General features: G+C 43.8%; 1 protein-coding gene across 3 annotated transcripts in view; it reads right to left on the reverse strand.

Annotated features, from left to right (window-relative positions):
- The window catches only part of LOC144773252 (ATP-binding cassette sub-family C member 5-like), a 2,136,031-nt gene that overhangs the window by 739,641 nt on the left and 1,383,185 nt on the right, over positions 1 to 13,205 (reverse strand). For all 3 annotated transcript variants that reach the window (XM_078658154.1, XM_078658153.1, XM_078658155.1), the window contains exon 16: positions 1,794 to 1,905. In XM_078658154.1, the coding sequence (XP_078514280.1) occupies positions 1,794 to 1,905 (112 nt within the window). The remainder of the gene's footprint in view (positions 1 to 1,793; positions 1,906 to 13,205) is intronic.

The following is a 13,205-nucleotide window of genomic DNA, read 5'->3' on the forward strand; positions in this document are numbered from 1 at the left end:
AATCTCAAGCCGACCAATCTAGATTAAAAAAGAAAAAAAAGGTATACGCAGCTGGTCGTGTCACTTTGTAGGCGCGTGCACCAAGCATGCATGCACCTATAAAATGAAGCGATTGCGGGTGGAAGCAAGAAACACAGCGGAGAAAGAAGCAATTGGGTGGGGGTAACACCAAAAGTGAGTGAAAGAAACAGGCGGGGATACGCAAAGCAAAGTGAGGATAGGAGGCAACATGCAAAGGGAGAAGGAACAGTAGGGGGGCTTGAGTGGGTGGAAGCAAGACAAAGGGGAGAGTAAACAGGGAGAGAGATGAATATGGGGGAAAAAACGAATGAGAGAGAGCACAATGTGGAGGAGGGGGAAAGCTTGGGTGAAAAAGCAAAAGAGGGGTAGGATAAGCGCACAAGGGTAGGGGTTTCCCTGGTAGTAAGGGTGGCAGACAGGGTGACACAAAAAGAGGAGACAGCAGAAAAACATACACACTCTAGTATTCATTGGTTTGTGACAATGTTGTGGTGGGCCATGGTCATTCCATTCCATTTTTCCTGTTGTATCCGCATTCAGTTAGCTTCTTTCCACCAATTACTTTAATCTTTTCTGAAATGTAATTGCCTTTTCTCTTCATTTTAGTTTAGACTTCATATAGGTTGTACGAAAGAAGCCATCTTGTGTGTGTTTAATTTTTGTACTGTTGCTTGATAGCTGATGATATCTCTATTTTTGTTTAGCTCTGTTTTTTTGTATGCTTCTTTCTACTCTATCGGCAATGGAGATTTCTGTCTATATGCACAAATTCACACTTATAATATTATATGTTTAACCATTACAGCTCTATTTAAAATTAAATCATTATTCTTAAACCTTGTTATCAATACTACTGTGTTCTTAAAAGCATGGGTCTCTGCATGTTTTTTTAATGTATGCCACACTTTGTCTTACACAACATTTTTCATTATTTTCTTGTCACGTTTCTTCATAGACTAAACCTGTGTACTAATTTCCTTTTCTCATTTGAATCACATTTTGCAAAAGTTGTCTAGTTTTCTTTTATCTATAAGACATACATGTTTTCCAAGTCTCTCTGCTTTACTTCTTTAAAACACAATTAATTATTGGTGCTTTAATGTCATAACTTTTCAGTTTTCTTTCCCCATCTCTCATTTCTTGCTAACCTTATCCACCTGAACTAAGCTACTACCTGGTACTTATCTATCTTTTCTAGTCATGTCGCCCAAATCATTCCACCTGTCTTCGCCCACATTGAAATAAAATCTAGTATCCCCCCGTTTTGTTATAGATTCATACAATACATTATGATCTTGTGGAGAGACAAATTGGCTGGGCTCTCACCCAACTAAACATCCAGTTATTCCATCCATTTATTGGTGGGGAACCCCTAGTTTACGACTTCCTAGCGCGCAGCTAGCTCCACTGATGGAGACCTTTATCCAGACAGCCCGTCAGGCACAGGACTGCCGAGATTGAGTGGTGGTATCCCTGCCCTATTTAGGACAGGTCCATCACTACTGATGTTCCTTCGCATACAGGTCTAGGTAGACTCAAGCAGGAAAAACAAACAAGAGCAGAGGCACACAGAGAAAAACTCCTGCTTTTAAGCGTTATTGTTATCTTTTTGGTCTTTTCAAACAGACTCAAATTCTCACTTTGAGATACATATGTGGAACAGAATTTAGCAGTGTACTATTTTCGATTATAGCAATATTAATACATTTCAAATGCTCATTACCTAGTCTTACAATCATCTTAAATATGAATGAAGTCTGAGAATGTCATACCTTGATCCCTGTGTCCATGAATAATCGATACAGATTGAGTACTGGTTATTACCTTTGCTTCATACTTTGTAACATTTTTCAAGTTGCATCGTAAATTTTTTCTGATTAGAGTCTGGAAAAAAACGTTTTTGTTACTGCAGTGCATTAGGCCAATTACATCTTCAGGTGAGGAATCATGCATCCTACAAAAAGCCTGTATTGGCAGTATGATTTTTATTTCTTTTCTGTACATAATCATCTACATACCAAAACAAATTCAAAATCAAATTTTCCAGAACCTCTCAAAACATTTAAGAATTTTTTAATGAGGGAAGACCACCATTGGTGCAGGAGATTCAACTAGATACCACATTTTCAGAATGTTCATGTAAAATGAATTTAAAAGCAATACATCTGCATAGTTATTGCACAGTCAGCAGCTATCGTGAAAATCATGCATGGATCCAGCCTAACTGGACATATGCAGGAGATCCTTGTTTTAGACCAAGAAGGAGATGCACTGTTGCATTATGTTTGGGTTTCCAACACGGACACAATAGACTTCTTGTTTATAACAATGAGATAAAACTTTGAAAGACAAGTCAAAGTTGCTGACTTGTACTCTGAGTTCTTCACCCTCGGTATTAATAAAAGGTAGCATATCTTCGCTTAAGTGTGAGATCCCATACCACAATTTCTTGTTATGTTTTTCAATCAACCAATAAACCAAATTAAAAAAAGACAAAGGAAAAAGGAAACTCTTGCTGTTTATTCAATGATCCAAAATACAAGTCAAACAATATTTATATAAAAACAGTGAAGTCAGTGAAAAAGAAAAGTAGAGCATGGCTCACTAATGAAACACATTTCACTATGTGTAAAATTGTTCTGCGTCTTTGAGAACCATGAAAGTCTGTCCTATCCAGTCATGGTGAGAATGATTTCAGTGGGCAGTTCCTTTTTGGGAGCCATAGGGAAGATATATATTAATGTAAAATCCATTTCAAAATCTGTGGCCCAAAAAGTGAAGAGGAGGGTAGGCGTCTACGAGTTCATAGAGAATACCCATGGTGAAGAACTAGGATTTTTAATTAGGTAACATCTCTTCCTTTACCATAGGATTCTCTGGGATAGTCCAGAAATGTAGAATAGAGATAGCTAACCCAAACTTAACAGCTCAATCAGGCCCGAAATGTAAGTATTTGCCAAATAGATTTCAAAGAAGCCTGATCCACAACAGTATCGATCGAAACCATACAGAAGTTTTAGCAAATGTATGGAATTAGTTCTTAATGATACCCAGCTCATCAGTACAGAGAATCTGAAGCTCACTTACTTGTCTGGCTTGAAGTAGTAGCCAATAAAAAAGTAATCTTTCTTTCAAAATAGGTGCTGTAAATCAGTCTTTTGCATTGGTTCAAAAGAGAGACCCATCAACTTGCAGAGAATTTTTTTTAACTGAAGGAAACACTTTCCTAAGACCCTGCACGAAATCCTTAATCACTTCTATCGCTAAGGAATATTCCAGAGAAGGAGACTTATAATAATGAGTGCTATGGCACCAAATGCACTTTAATAAAAAATGAACTGAAAACACACTTTGCCAGATATAGAAAATAAAGTCGAACCATCTCTCCTGGAGCATTCTAAGCTCTTATTTTTAGTGATACTTCATGAGCAGAACCTATTCCACTTGAATGCATATTAAGAGCTTGGAACAATGTCCCACCTCTCTTAGGATGGCCATGCAGTCATCAGGTAACTTGAAGAGACTACCATTTGTTATTTGGGATAGCCATCTATAGGTAAGCAGAGAGGCTCTTCGAGGTTTATTTTGGCAAGGCAATCTCTGCCCTGCGACATTCAGCCTAATTTTGGACTATCCGTCCTCTCTCTGTTAGTAGCTGGATAGCTGTCTCTAGAATGGTGATTTTGTCACGACTCCTCCATTCGTTTGCGGTTCTGCCGGTGGAACTCCCTGGTGGGTTCTTTAGGGAATTGGACAGCACTCTTCTTACACTATTCTGGGGATCTTCAAGACGTGGGGTAGCCCTGTGGAAATTGCAACTATCAGTGGATGAGGGGTTAATGGCTGCCCAGAACTTTGAGATTTACCACCTAGCTGCGCAGTTGTAGTGGGTAGCTCAGTAGCAATATTTCATCTGGATGCTTTGGGCCATGGGAAGCACGGACTGCCTTCTCAGGCTTTTTTGACCCGTATATTGTTAAAACCAACCACCACATCAGTTGTGAGCTGCTAAAATGTATTAATTAGGACAGTGAGGCATATCAGGGTGAGGACGCTACAGAGGACACATACAAGGGTCCCCTATAATTGTGAACTCCCCTTGTTGACTGCTCAGTATTGGCAACCTCCGGGGAGCTAGGGTGACTTGCATGTATGGGTCAAGGCAGGACTCTCTATAATGGGTGCCTTGTTCACGGGGCGAGGACAACCCTTTTCTGGACCTGAGAGAGACATATATTATCCCAGCTGGACACTTTCTACTTCATGGGGCCCTGATGGGTAAAGTGTGGGCCTGGTGGGAGCTGGGATCCGCAGAGCCTCTGGAGCATTAATGCCTCCGCTATCTCTACCTTATAAAGGGGAGGACGAAGGCCGGTACACTGCTTTACAGAGCCCTACTGAAAGGAGCACAGGTAGATTTATCTCAATTGGCAGAACTCGAGCCCTCATTCAATGATTCCACTTGAAAGAAGTCCCTAGCCCACACCCTCAAGGTATCTTCTAATGCTAGGTTTAAACTGATCCATTTTTATTATTTCGTGCACCGGGCGTTCCTTACTCCTTGTCGCATTCATGCTATGTTGCGCAGGGATTGATCAGCATGCCCCTGATGTTGCAAGAAGAATGCAGATGTGGCCCTGTTAGTCTGCCCAACACTGTACATAGGGGAGGATTATGGTGGAAGAGGGACCTTCTGGAGAGCACGCGCTGTGTTCAGCCTGGCGGCACTCCAGTCACTTCAATCTGGGGGTTCGAGATCAGGTCTAGGACTTCTGCATGTTTGACCGTAGCATGAGTGACAGCTCTGGCATGCATTAGCGTGGTTGCCTTTTTTTATTGTGCCACTGATTCATTACTGCTTCAACATTAATAATGTGTCTCACCATACCAGTTTCACTCTGCATATGTGCTTACATACATTTCTTCGTTTATTTATGTCCTGTGACTGTCTTCTACGCGGGCAGATGTATGTTTTTATCTATTATTGCTTTGTTGTATGGTTTCATTGAAAATTACAATTAAATATTTACAAAACAAGCATTTGCAATGCAATAGGTCTCGCATTAGGACAGTGTGAGCTATTCGAATTGTTAATCGAATTTTTTTTATTTATGTGTTGTTTTAGAAAATAGATAAATTAATAGCAAAGGCATTTATAATGCCAATAGCTTAAACTTTAGCAAATGTGACAGGTATGTGGAGCGTATGTATGTTTTATAGTACAGTAAATGTGTGATGTGTAATTATGTGTACAGAGTGGCTTTATGTTGAGTGCATGTATGTTGCATTGAGTAGAGTGTAAATATGTGGAGTGTAATTTTGCGGTACCGAGTGGTATTTTTGTGGTAGTATTTATGTTGTATTGAGTAGAGTGTACTAATGTGGCTTGTAAGTGTGTGGCACTGAGTGGTATTAGGGGTGTATTTAAGTTTTATTGAGTAGAGTGTAAACATGTGGTATGTAATTATGTGGCACTGAGTGTTAATATGTGGAGTGCATTTCTGTTGCATTGATTGAAGTGTAATTATGTAGCATATAATTATGTGGCACTGGGGGGTATTGTGTGGAGTGTGTGTTGGATTCAGTAGAGTGTAATTATGTGGCATGTAATAATGTGGCATTGAGTGGTATTATTTGGAGTCTATGTTGCGTTGAGTGTAGTGTAATTATGTAGCATATAAATATGTTGCACTGAGTGGTATTGTGTGGAGTGTGTGTTGTATTTAGTAGTATATAATAATGTGGTGTTTAATTATGTGGCACTGAGTGTTATTTGGTGTACATTGCGCATTGAGTGCAGTGGTATAATGTAGCATATAATTATGTGGCACTGTGTGGTATGATGTGGAGTGTATTTATTTTGCATTGAGCTGTGTGTAAACATGAGGTGTGTAATTATGTGGCACTGAGTGGTATTATTTTTAGTGTATGTTGGATTGAGGCAGTGTAATTATGTATTATATCAGTATGTTGCATTGAGTGTTATTGTGTGGAGTGTATGTTGCATTCAGTATAGTAAATATGTGGTTTGTAATTATGTGGTACTGAGTGGTATTTGGAGTGCATGTTGCATTGAGATCACTGTAATTATGTAGCATATAATTATGTGGAAATGTATGTGATTATATGTTGTGTATTTATGTTGCATTGAGTAGAGTGTAAGTATGAGGCGTGTAATTGTATGGCACTGACTGTTATGGGTTTTCAAACCGTTATGTACATAAGATGCATATGTCTGCATATATGTATGCATGCATGTATATTTGTATTTATAGTGTTATGCAGATGTATGTATATATGTATGTACACAGCAGTGTGTGACTGCGCAGTGTGAGACATACATTGCTGTGTGTGTGTGTGACATTGCTGTGTGTGTGTGACAGCGTAGTGTGTGTGTGACAGCGCAGTGTGTGTGTGACAGCGCAGTGTGTGTGTGAGGCAGCGCAGTGTGTGTGTGAGACAGCGCAGTGTGTGTGTGAGGCAGCGCAGTGTGTGTGAGGCAGCGCAGTTTGTGTGTGAGGCAGCGCAGTGTGTGTGAGGCAGCGCAGTGTGTGTGAGGTAGCGCAGTGTATGCGAGGCAGCGCAGTGTGTGTGAGGCAGCGCAGTGTGTGTGTGAGGCAGCGCAGTGTGTGTGAGGCAGCGCAGTGTGTGTGAGGCAGCGCAGTGTGTGTGAGGCAGCGTAGTGTGTGTGAGGCAGCGCAGTGTGTGTGAGGCAGCGCAGTGTGTGTGAGGCAGCGCAGTGTGTCTCACAGTGCAGTTTGTGTGTGATAGGACAGTGTGAGTGACACAGCAGTGTGTGACTGCGTAGTGTGAGACATTGCTGTGTGTGTGTGAGGCAGCGCAGTGTGTGTGTGAGGCAGCGCAGTGTGTGTGTGAGGCAGCACAGTGTGTGTGTGTGTGTGTGTGTGTGTGTGAGACATTGCTGTGTATGTGAGACATTGCTGTGTGTGTGAGGCAGCGCAGTGTGTGTAACAGCGCAGTGTGTGTGTGAGGCAGCACAGTGTGTGTGTGAGGCAGCGCAGTGTGTGTGTGAGGCAGCACAGTGTGTGCGTGTGTGTGACACATAGCTGTGTATGTGAGACATTGCTGTGTGTGTGAAGCAGCGCAGTGTGTGTGTGAGGCAGCGCAGTGTGTGTGTGAGGCAGCGCAGTGTGTGTGTGAGGCAGCGCAGTGTGTGTGAGGCAGCGCAGTGTGTGTGTGTGAGGCAGCACAGTGTGTGTGTGTGAGGCAGCGCAGTGTGTGTGTGTGAGGCAGCGCAGTGTGTGTGTGTGAGGCGGCGCAGTGTGTGTGTGTGAGGCAGCACAGTGTGTGTGTCTGAGGCAGCGCAGTGTGTGTGTCTGAGACAGCGCAGTGTGTGTGTCTGAGGCACCGCAGTGTGTGTATGTGCGTGAGGCAGCGTAGTGTGTGTGTGAGGCAGCGTAGTGTGTGTGAGGCAGCGCAGTGTGTGTGTGAGGCAGCGCAGTGTGTGTGTGTGAGGCAGCGCAGTGTGTGGGTGATGCAGGGCAGTGTGTGGGTGATGCAGGGCAGTGTGTGTGAGATGCAACGCAGTGTGTGTGTGAGGCAGCGCAGTGTGTGTGTGAGACAGCGCAGTGTGTGTGTGAGGCAGCACAGTGCGTGTGAGGCAGCGCAGTGTATGTGAGGCAGCGCAGTGTGTGTGAGGCAGCACAGTGTCTGTGTGTGTGCGGCAGCGCAGTGTGTGTGGGGCAAGGCGCAGTGTGTGTGAGGCAGCGCAGTGTGTGTGAGGCAGCGCAGTGTGTGTGTGAGGCAGCGCAGTGTGTGTGAGGCAGTGTAGTGTGTGTCTCACAGTGCAGTTTGTGTGTGATAGGACAGTGTGAGTGACACACAGCAGTGTGTGACTGCGTAGTGTGAGACATTGCTGTGTGTGTGTAACAGCGCAGTGTGTGTGTGAGGCAGCGCAGTGTGTGTGTGAGGCAGCGCAGTGTGTGTGTGTGAGGCAGCGCAGTGTGTGTGTGTGAGGCAGCGCAGTGTGTGTGTCTGAGGCAGCGCAGTGTGTGTCTGAGGCAGCGCAGTGTGTGTATTTGTGTGAGGCAGCGTAGTGTGTGTGTGAGGCAGCGTAGTGTGTGTGAGGCAGCGCAGTGTATGTCTGTGAGGCAGCGCAGTGTTTGTGTGTGAGGCAGCGCAGTGTGTGGGTGATGCAGGGCAGTGTGTGGGTGATGCAGGGCAGTGTGTGTGAGATGCAACGCAGTGTGTGTGTGAGGAAGTGCAGTGTGTGTCTCAGTGCAGTTTGTAACAGCGCAGTGCGTGTGTGAGGCAGTGCAGTGTGTGCCTCCCAGTGCAGTTTGTGTGTGAGGCAGCGCAGTGTTTGTGTGACAGCGCAATAGGAAACCTTTGAAATTGCATTGGAAAGGCTCTGTGTGAACGTAAAAGGTTTTTTAGCGTAATGCGTGCGAGCCAGGAAGTCTGTGGCTGAGATGCAAACACTTTGTGAGGCTCAGCAGGAGCAAGTGGGAGGAGGGAGTGGGAGAGGAGAGTGATATAGATCAAAGCACTTTTTTGCTGTCAGTGGCCGCAGGCTGCCAAACGGAGAGCGCGCCCGTCACACTTGAACTGTGTGTGATCCGAGACCTAAAAATAAGTCATGGAGTGGCAGGGAACTACTTTTACTTTATGGGGCCACGGTCCTTTTGGGCCCCTACTCACAATTTATGACACTTTTTAGCCCGCATCAAAGGGGGTACTTTGCAAAACAACACATTTTTTAATTAAATGCGTCTTGATAAAGTGGTTTCCGTATAAACTCAAACCTGGAAAACTTTAAGTGCTTAAAAAGAGGAGGCCAAGAGTGGCGCTTTAAGTCTGATGAGGAAATATAAGTACCGGTCCCCAAAGTGAGTGCCGATGGCCCCACATGGAATCACCGCCTCAAATTAAGCACTGGCTATCTCTTACTTTACAGCTGGCGAAAATACTGTGCTCAACCTTTCAGTCGCTGTTTGTGCCTTTATTTGCTCTAAAACAATGCGCTCAGTGATAAAAAACGAACTGCTCAGTGACTTTCACTGTGGTTTTTTAAAAATATTTTTGTGTGCTGCTGATTTTGATTGTTTGCCTAGCCCTAGCCGTAAATTAATTAATTTGAAAGCACTCTTCGAGTAAGCCTAAAACAAGCAATGGGGGAAGAGGAGGCAGCTGAGAAATGAAGCAAAGGGCAGCTGACAAAGAGTGCCTTGGTGGAATTCAAGCGCACCCTAAAGACGTACACGAAGGCAGACTTTGGCACTAAGATGGGATGAACACATACATTTGTGCGCGTTAATGGAGGGATAATTAAGGAGAGTAAAGTATGTGAAACCTCAACACACTCACACCGGCCGGCAGTGCAAGAATCCAACGCTGGTACATGGAAAGTCAAGCGTGATGGTCACTAATTTTCACTTAAGAATGTCTGCTGCTTCCAGCCTTTCCAGTCAGTCTTGTGAATTCTGTCATGTACTTAGCAGCCTTTGATGTGCGAGCGAGTGGGAGGGAACAGCAGGGGGCGGAGAAGCAGATTGCCTTCAAGGCAGGAAGAAGGCTCGGGCAAGCTCGTGCACGAGAGCACATGCACTCGTGAAAAACCTCTTTTTTGGGCTCATGGTGAAACTCTTGCTTTCACTGCTATAGACTCGTCCTATTCCATTCCTGCGGAATGGAAATAGTCCGAGACCTAAAAAGGGTAGCTTGAAGTGTCCATAGTATTCTCCCATGGCGTGGGAGGTCATTAAAAAGGTTTCACTTTTACATAAGGCCATGTTTTAGGTGAAGGTTTGCACTCTAAATTGGGTGGGCAGACAATTGGTCAAATCTGCAACTGCTTTTACTGTCGGGCCGTCGGAAGGTTGGGTAGGCAGTGGAGACAGAATAGCTTTTGCCTTCTACATACTGAAGGTCGGCCCATTTGTAAATCAGGTGGGCAGCCTTTCAGGTTGGTGGAAAAGGGTACTCCGTCGCAACGGAGTACCCATTCCGCCAACATCTAAATCAAACCCTAAATCTGTATTCAGCTAAATATATTTTCCTTTGCAAAACTTTTTTTGTTGTCAATACTTCGGCTACACTATTTTTGTAGCACATACTTTTGTGGTTGATGCTGTTACATACTGCCCTTTTTTTAGATCTTACTTAGGAACTTTTTTCATAACTAAATAACACAAACAGACTCAGTTACTATACATAAAGGCCTGGCTATGTTAGTAAAGAATGATTTGAAACGTATCATATTGGACTCTTACTTCCCCGGCTCCTGAAGTTTTTCTATTAGATTAAACATTATTTCTAGTTCTCAGTGATCATTTGTACTAGTCTATAGACCACTGTGAGAAACTCAGAGGCATATGATTTATTAGAAATAGGACTGTCCCATGCTAATTCAAATGTACACGCACCAAGGTTGGATGGCGTCAACATTCAGTCTGACAACTCTTGTGTCCCAAGGTTTGTAAAATGTTCAGATCTTTTTCATTGTTTGATCTGACTATGTGCGCCCCTCTCTTTACGCACGTCAAAGGCCATAAACTTGACATGTGTTGTTCAAACTCATCTCTCTGTTAGTGTTCTGTCCTTTTCCAGTGACATGGCATAATCACGTTCCTTTTGCTTGTTACTCCCTGAAATTCCCTAAGGTAATCACTGACTCTACTTACTCAGCGGAATATCGAAACTGAAAGAATATTAGTGCGGAGGACACTTCTCTCCATATGACTTTCCCAAACAATCCCACGGTTCAGGATATGAACATTCTGTCTGTTGAACGATTGTCTCAGGCAACTGGGGCGAGTTGTGGATCAGATTACTCTTATAAGGAAGTTTCTCTATAGACAGCCTCATACCTCGATCAACTGGTTCTTCGGTGAGCTTACAGAGCTTTAAGACTTTTAGCCATATTTAGGACCCAGTTTACGCCACTCTTGCACCATGAAAAGTGTTGCAAGAGCAACGCAAACAATAACATATATATTTGAAACCATGCAAAGCCACTTTGCGTGGCTATGAGGGGTTCCAAAAATATGGAGTAACGAAACGCAAAACAAATTGCTGCGTTGCATTATTCTGCCCTGTGTAGGCGGTCCATGGATGTTTGCGTGGGTGTTCCCACGCAATTCCCATGGTTTTTAACATATTCTTAGATTTACAAGACTTCGTAAACCTGGGAATGCGCCACAAAGATATGCCTCTACACGGAAGGCATAACAAGGAAAATAATTTTATATCTTCTTGTTTCTTGTGTGCTGCACTGTGCAGCACACATAATAAGAGCAAGAAGACTCAGCTGATTATTTTTGTGCAGGCAGGTGCCCATTCCTTGCATAAAACAATCCTGCATACTTCACAAGCACCTTTGCATCATGGTGCAAGGGTGACTACGCTGGTGCTAGGCTGTCAAAACGGTGCCAGTGCAAGGGAAAAAGGACAAGAATGTGCCACTTTGGACAAATACGGCGCATTCCTGCCCCTTCCCTGTGACACAGGACAACCCATCAAGGTGACTTGCTGAACTGCTCTGTGCCATAAAAGTCATAAGTATGTCCTTCTGTGTTTGTTTGAGCTCTGCTGGGACCATAATTATGACCGGACTCTCCAGTAGATAAGGCTGAATTGTAAATACAAATCGGCAATCAGGAAGGTGAAACCTGCATATTATTCAGATAAAAAAACCTTCTGTTCCCAAAATGGCATCAGCAATGTTTGCTGCCAATAGAGATCTGTGTAGCACACCGAGAATGTCAGATCCTTTGTGCTCAGAGACCAAGTGCAATTCAATTTCAGATTTCTATAAAAATAAAGGTTCTGCTTTACCAGACCCCAATACAACATTTAATGGCTTCCCTCTTTCCATTTGCTGTCCAGCACATGCTTGTTTTTTATCCTAGTTTTCTCCCTTAGAGAGGGGGACTTTCCTACATTAGCGTGGAATAGCAAACGTTCAGCCTCACCTGTTGCTATGCTACAACCAAGGTTTTTTAAAAATGCCCTGCTCTTAGCTCCTGCTCTGCCCAGAGCCATCCTGAATGCTTCTCACACCTCAGGCCTTGTACCAGTAAGCTTAAAGTATTCCAGTGTAACCCCGCAACAAAAATACCTTTGTTGGATCCAAAAAGTCTATCAAACATTCGTACAATTTCCCAGCTCCCCTGACTGACCAAGGTGCCGGGAATAGCCATTTTTTTTTTTTAACTGACTAATTTCGTAGAAGACATCTTGGCTTTTGGTTGGGTTGAAGCACTGTGTTCACAATCGTCGCAGCCTACCAAGATCTGCGTTAAAGCATGAACCATAATTCCCCAGTCGCTCTGATTTTAGTGAACCTCTCAGTGGCTTTTGATGCAGTGAATCACTCTATCCTGCTGAAAAGACTTGTAGAACGGGGTTGCTCCTTTTGAACACTCTGCCAGACCATTATCATGTTGGGTCCCATAAGACCAATGTTGCCGCCATTAGTTATGTCCCTGTTGGGATGCACTGTCGTGAACATTTTAAATAAGAAATCTATCTGGTGTCTGTTGAGCTGCGTGATTCCTTCTATGGAGCCATGGAGGGGGATTTTGAAGTAGCTGAGTCGCTGGTTAATATAAATATATATTATTATGGCTAAGAGGTGGGAAAAACACACCTCCGGAGAGCGAAGAAAAAGGTGGACCAGACGAGCAGGGGGCGGCTGCAAAAGGAAGAGGGAGAGGAAAAGCCCGGAGCTGGACGAGCCGCAACAAAAAGAAGCAATGAGTCAGGAGGAAGGGGATGTGACTAATCTGGTGAATCTCACAAACAGAAAACTGACCGAAACAGAAATAGAACTTTTAAGTCTGGGCTTAACATTCTGTCCCAGCACGAATCTGGAATATACACAGACAAGGATCGACCTTTTCCATTTTACAAGAAAGCTTAAGCTCCATAAATACTTTAAATTGAGACCACATACAAAGGAGACAACCAAACGAGGGGCGAGACTTACAGCAACGGATGCGCTGAGCGGTAGGGATCTGCCTGGGTTGGAGGTTATGGAAGATCTAAGAACGGAACAAGACCCCGATCGGGGTATGAATACGGACATGGCACAGCGAGCTTTGTTGCAGGGAGTGGAGCAAGAAAGGGAGGAAAGCCATTTTAAGCCGCTATCTGTCTTCATCCCACAATCTCCTTGGGATGCAATTGATGTCTTCACTTAAGCAATGACCAGGGATCTGGTG

Source organism: Lissotriton helveticus, chromosome 8 (genome assembly GCF_964261635.1).
Source record: "Lissotriton helveticus chromosome 8, aLisHel1.1, whole genome shotgun sequence".
NCBI lineage: Eukaryota > Metazoa > Chordata > Amphibia > Caudata > Salamandridae > Lissotriton > Lissotriton helveticus.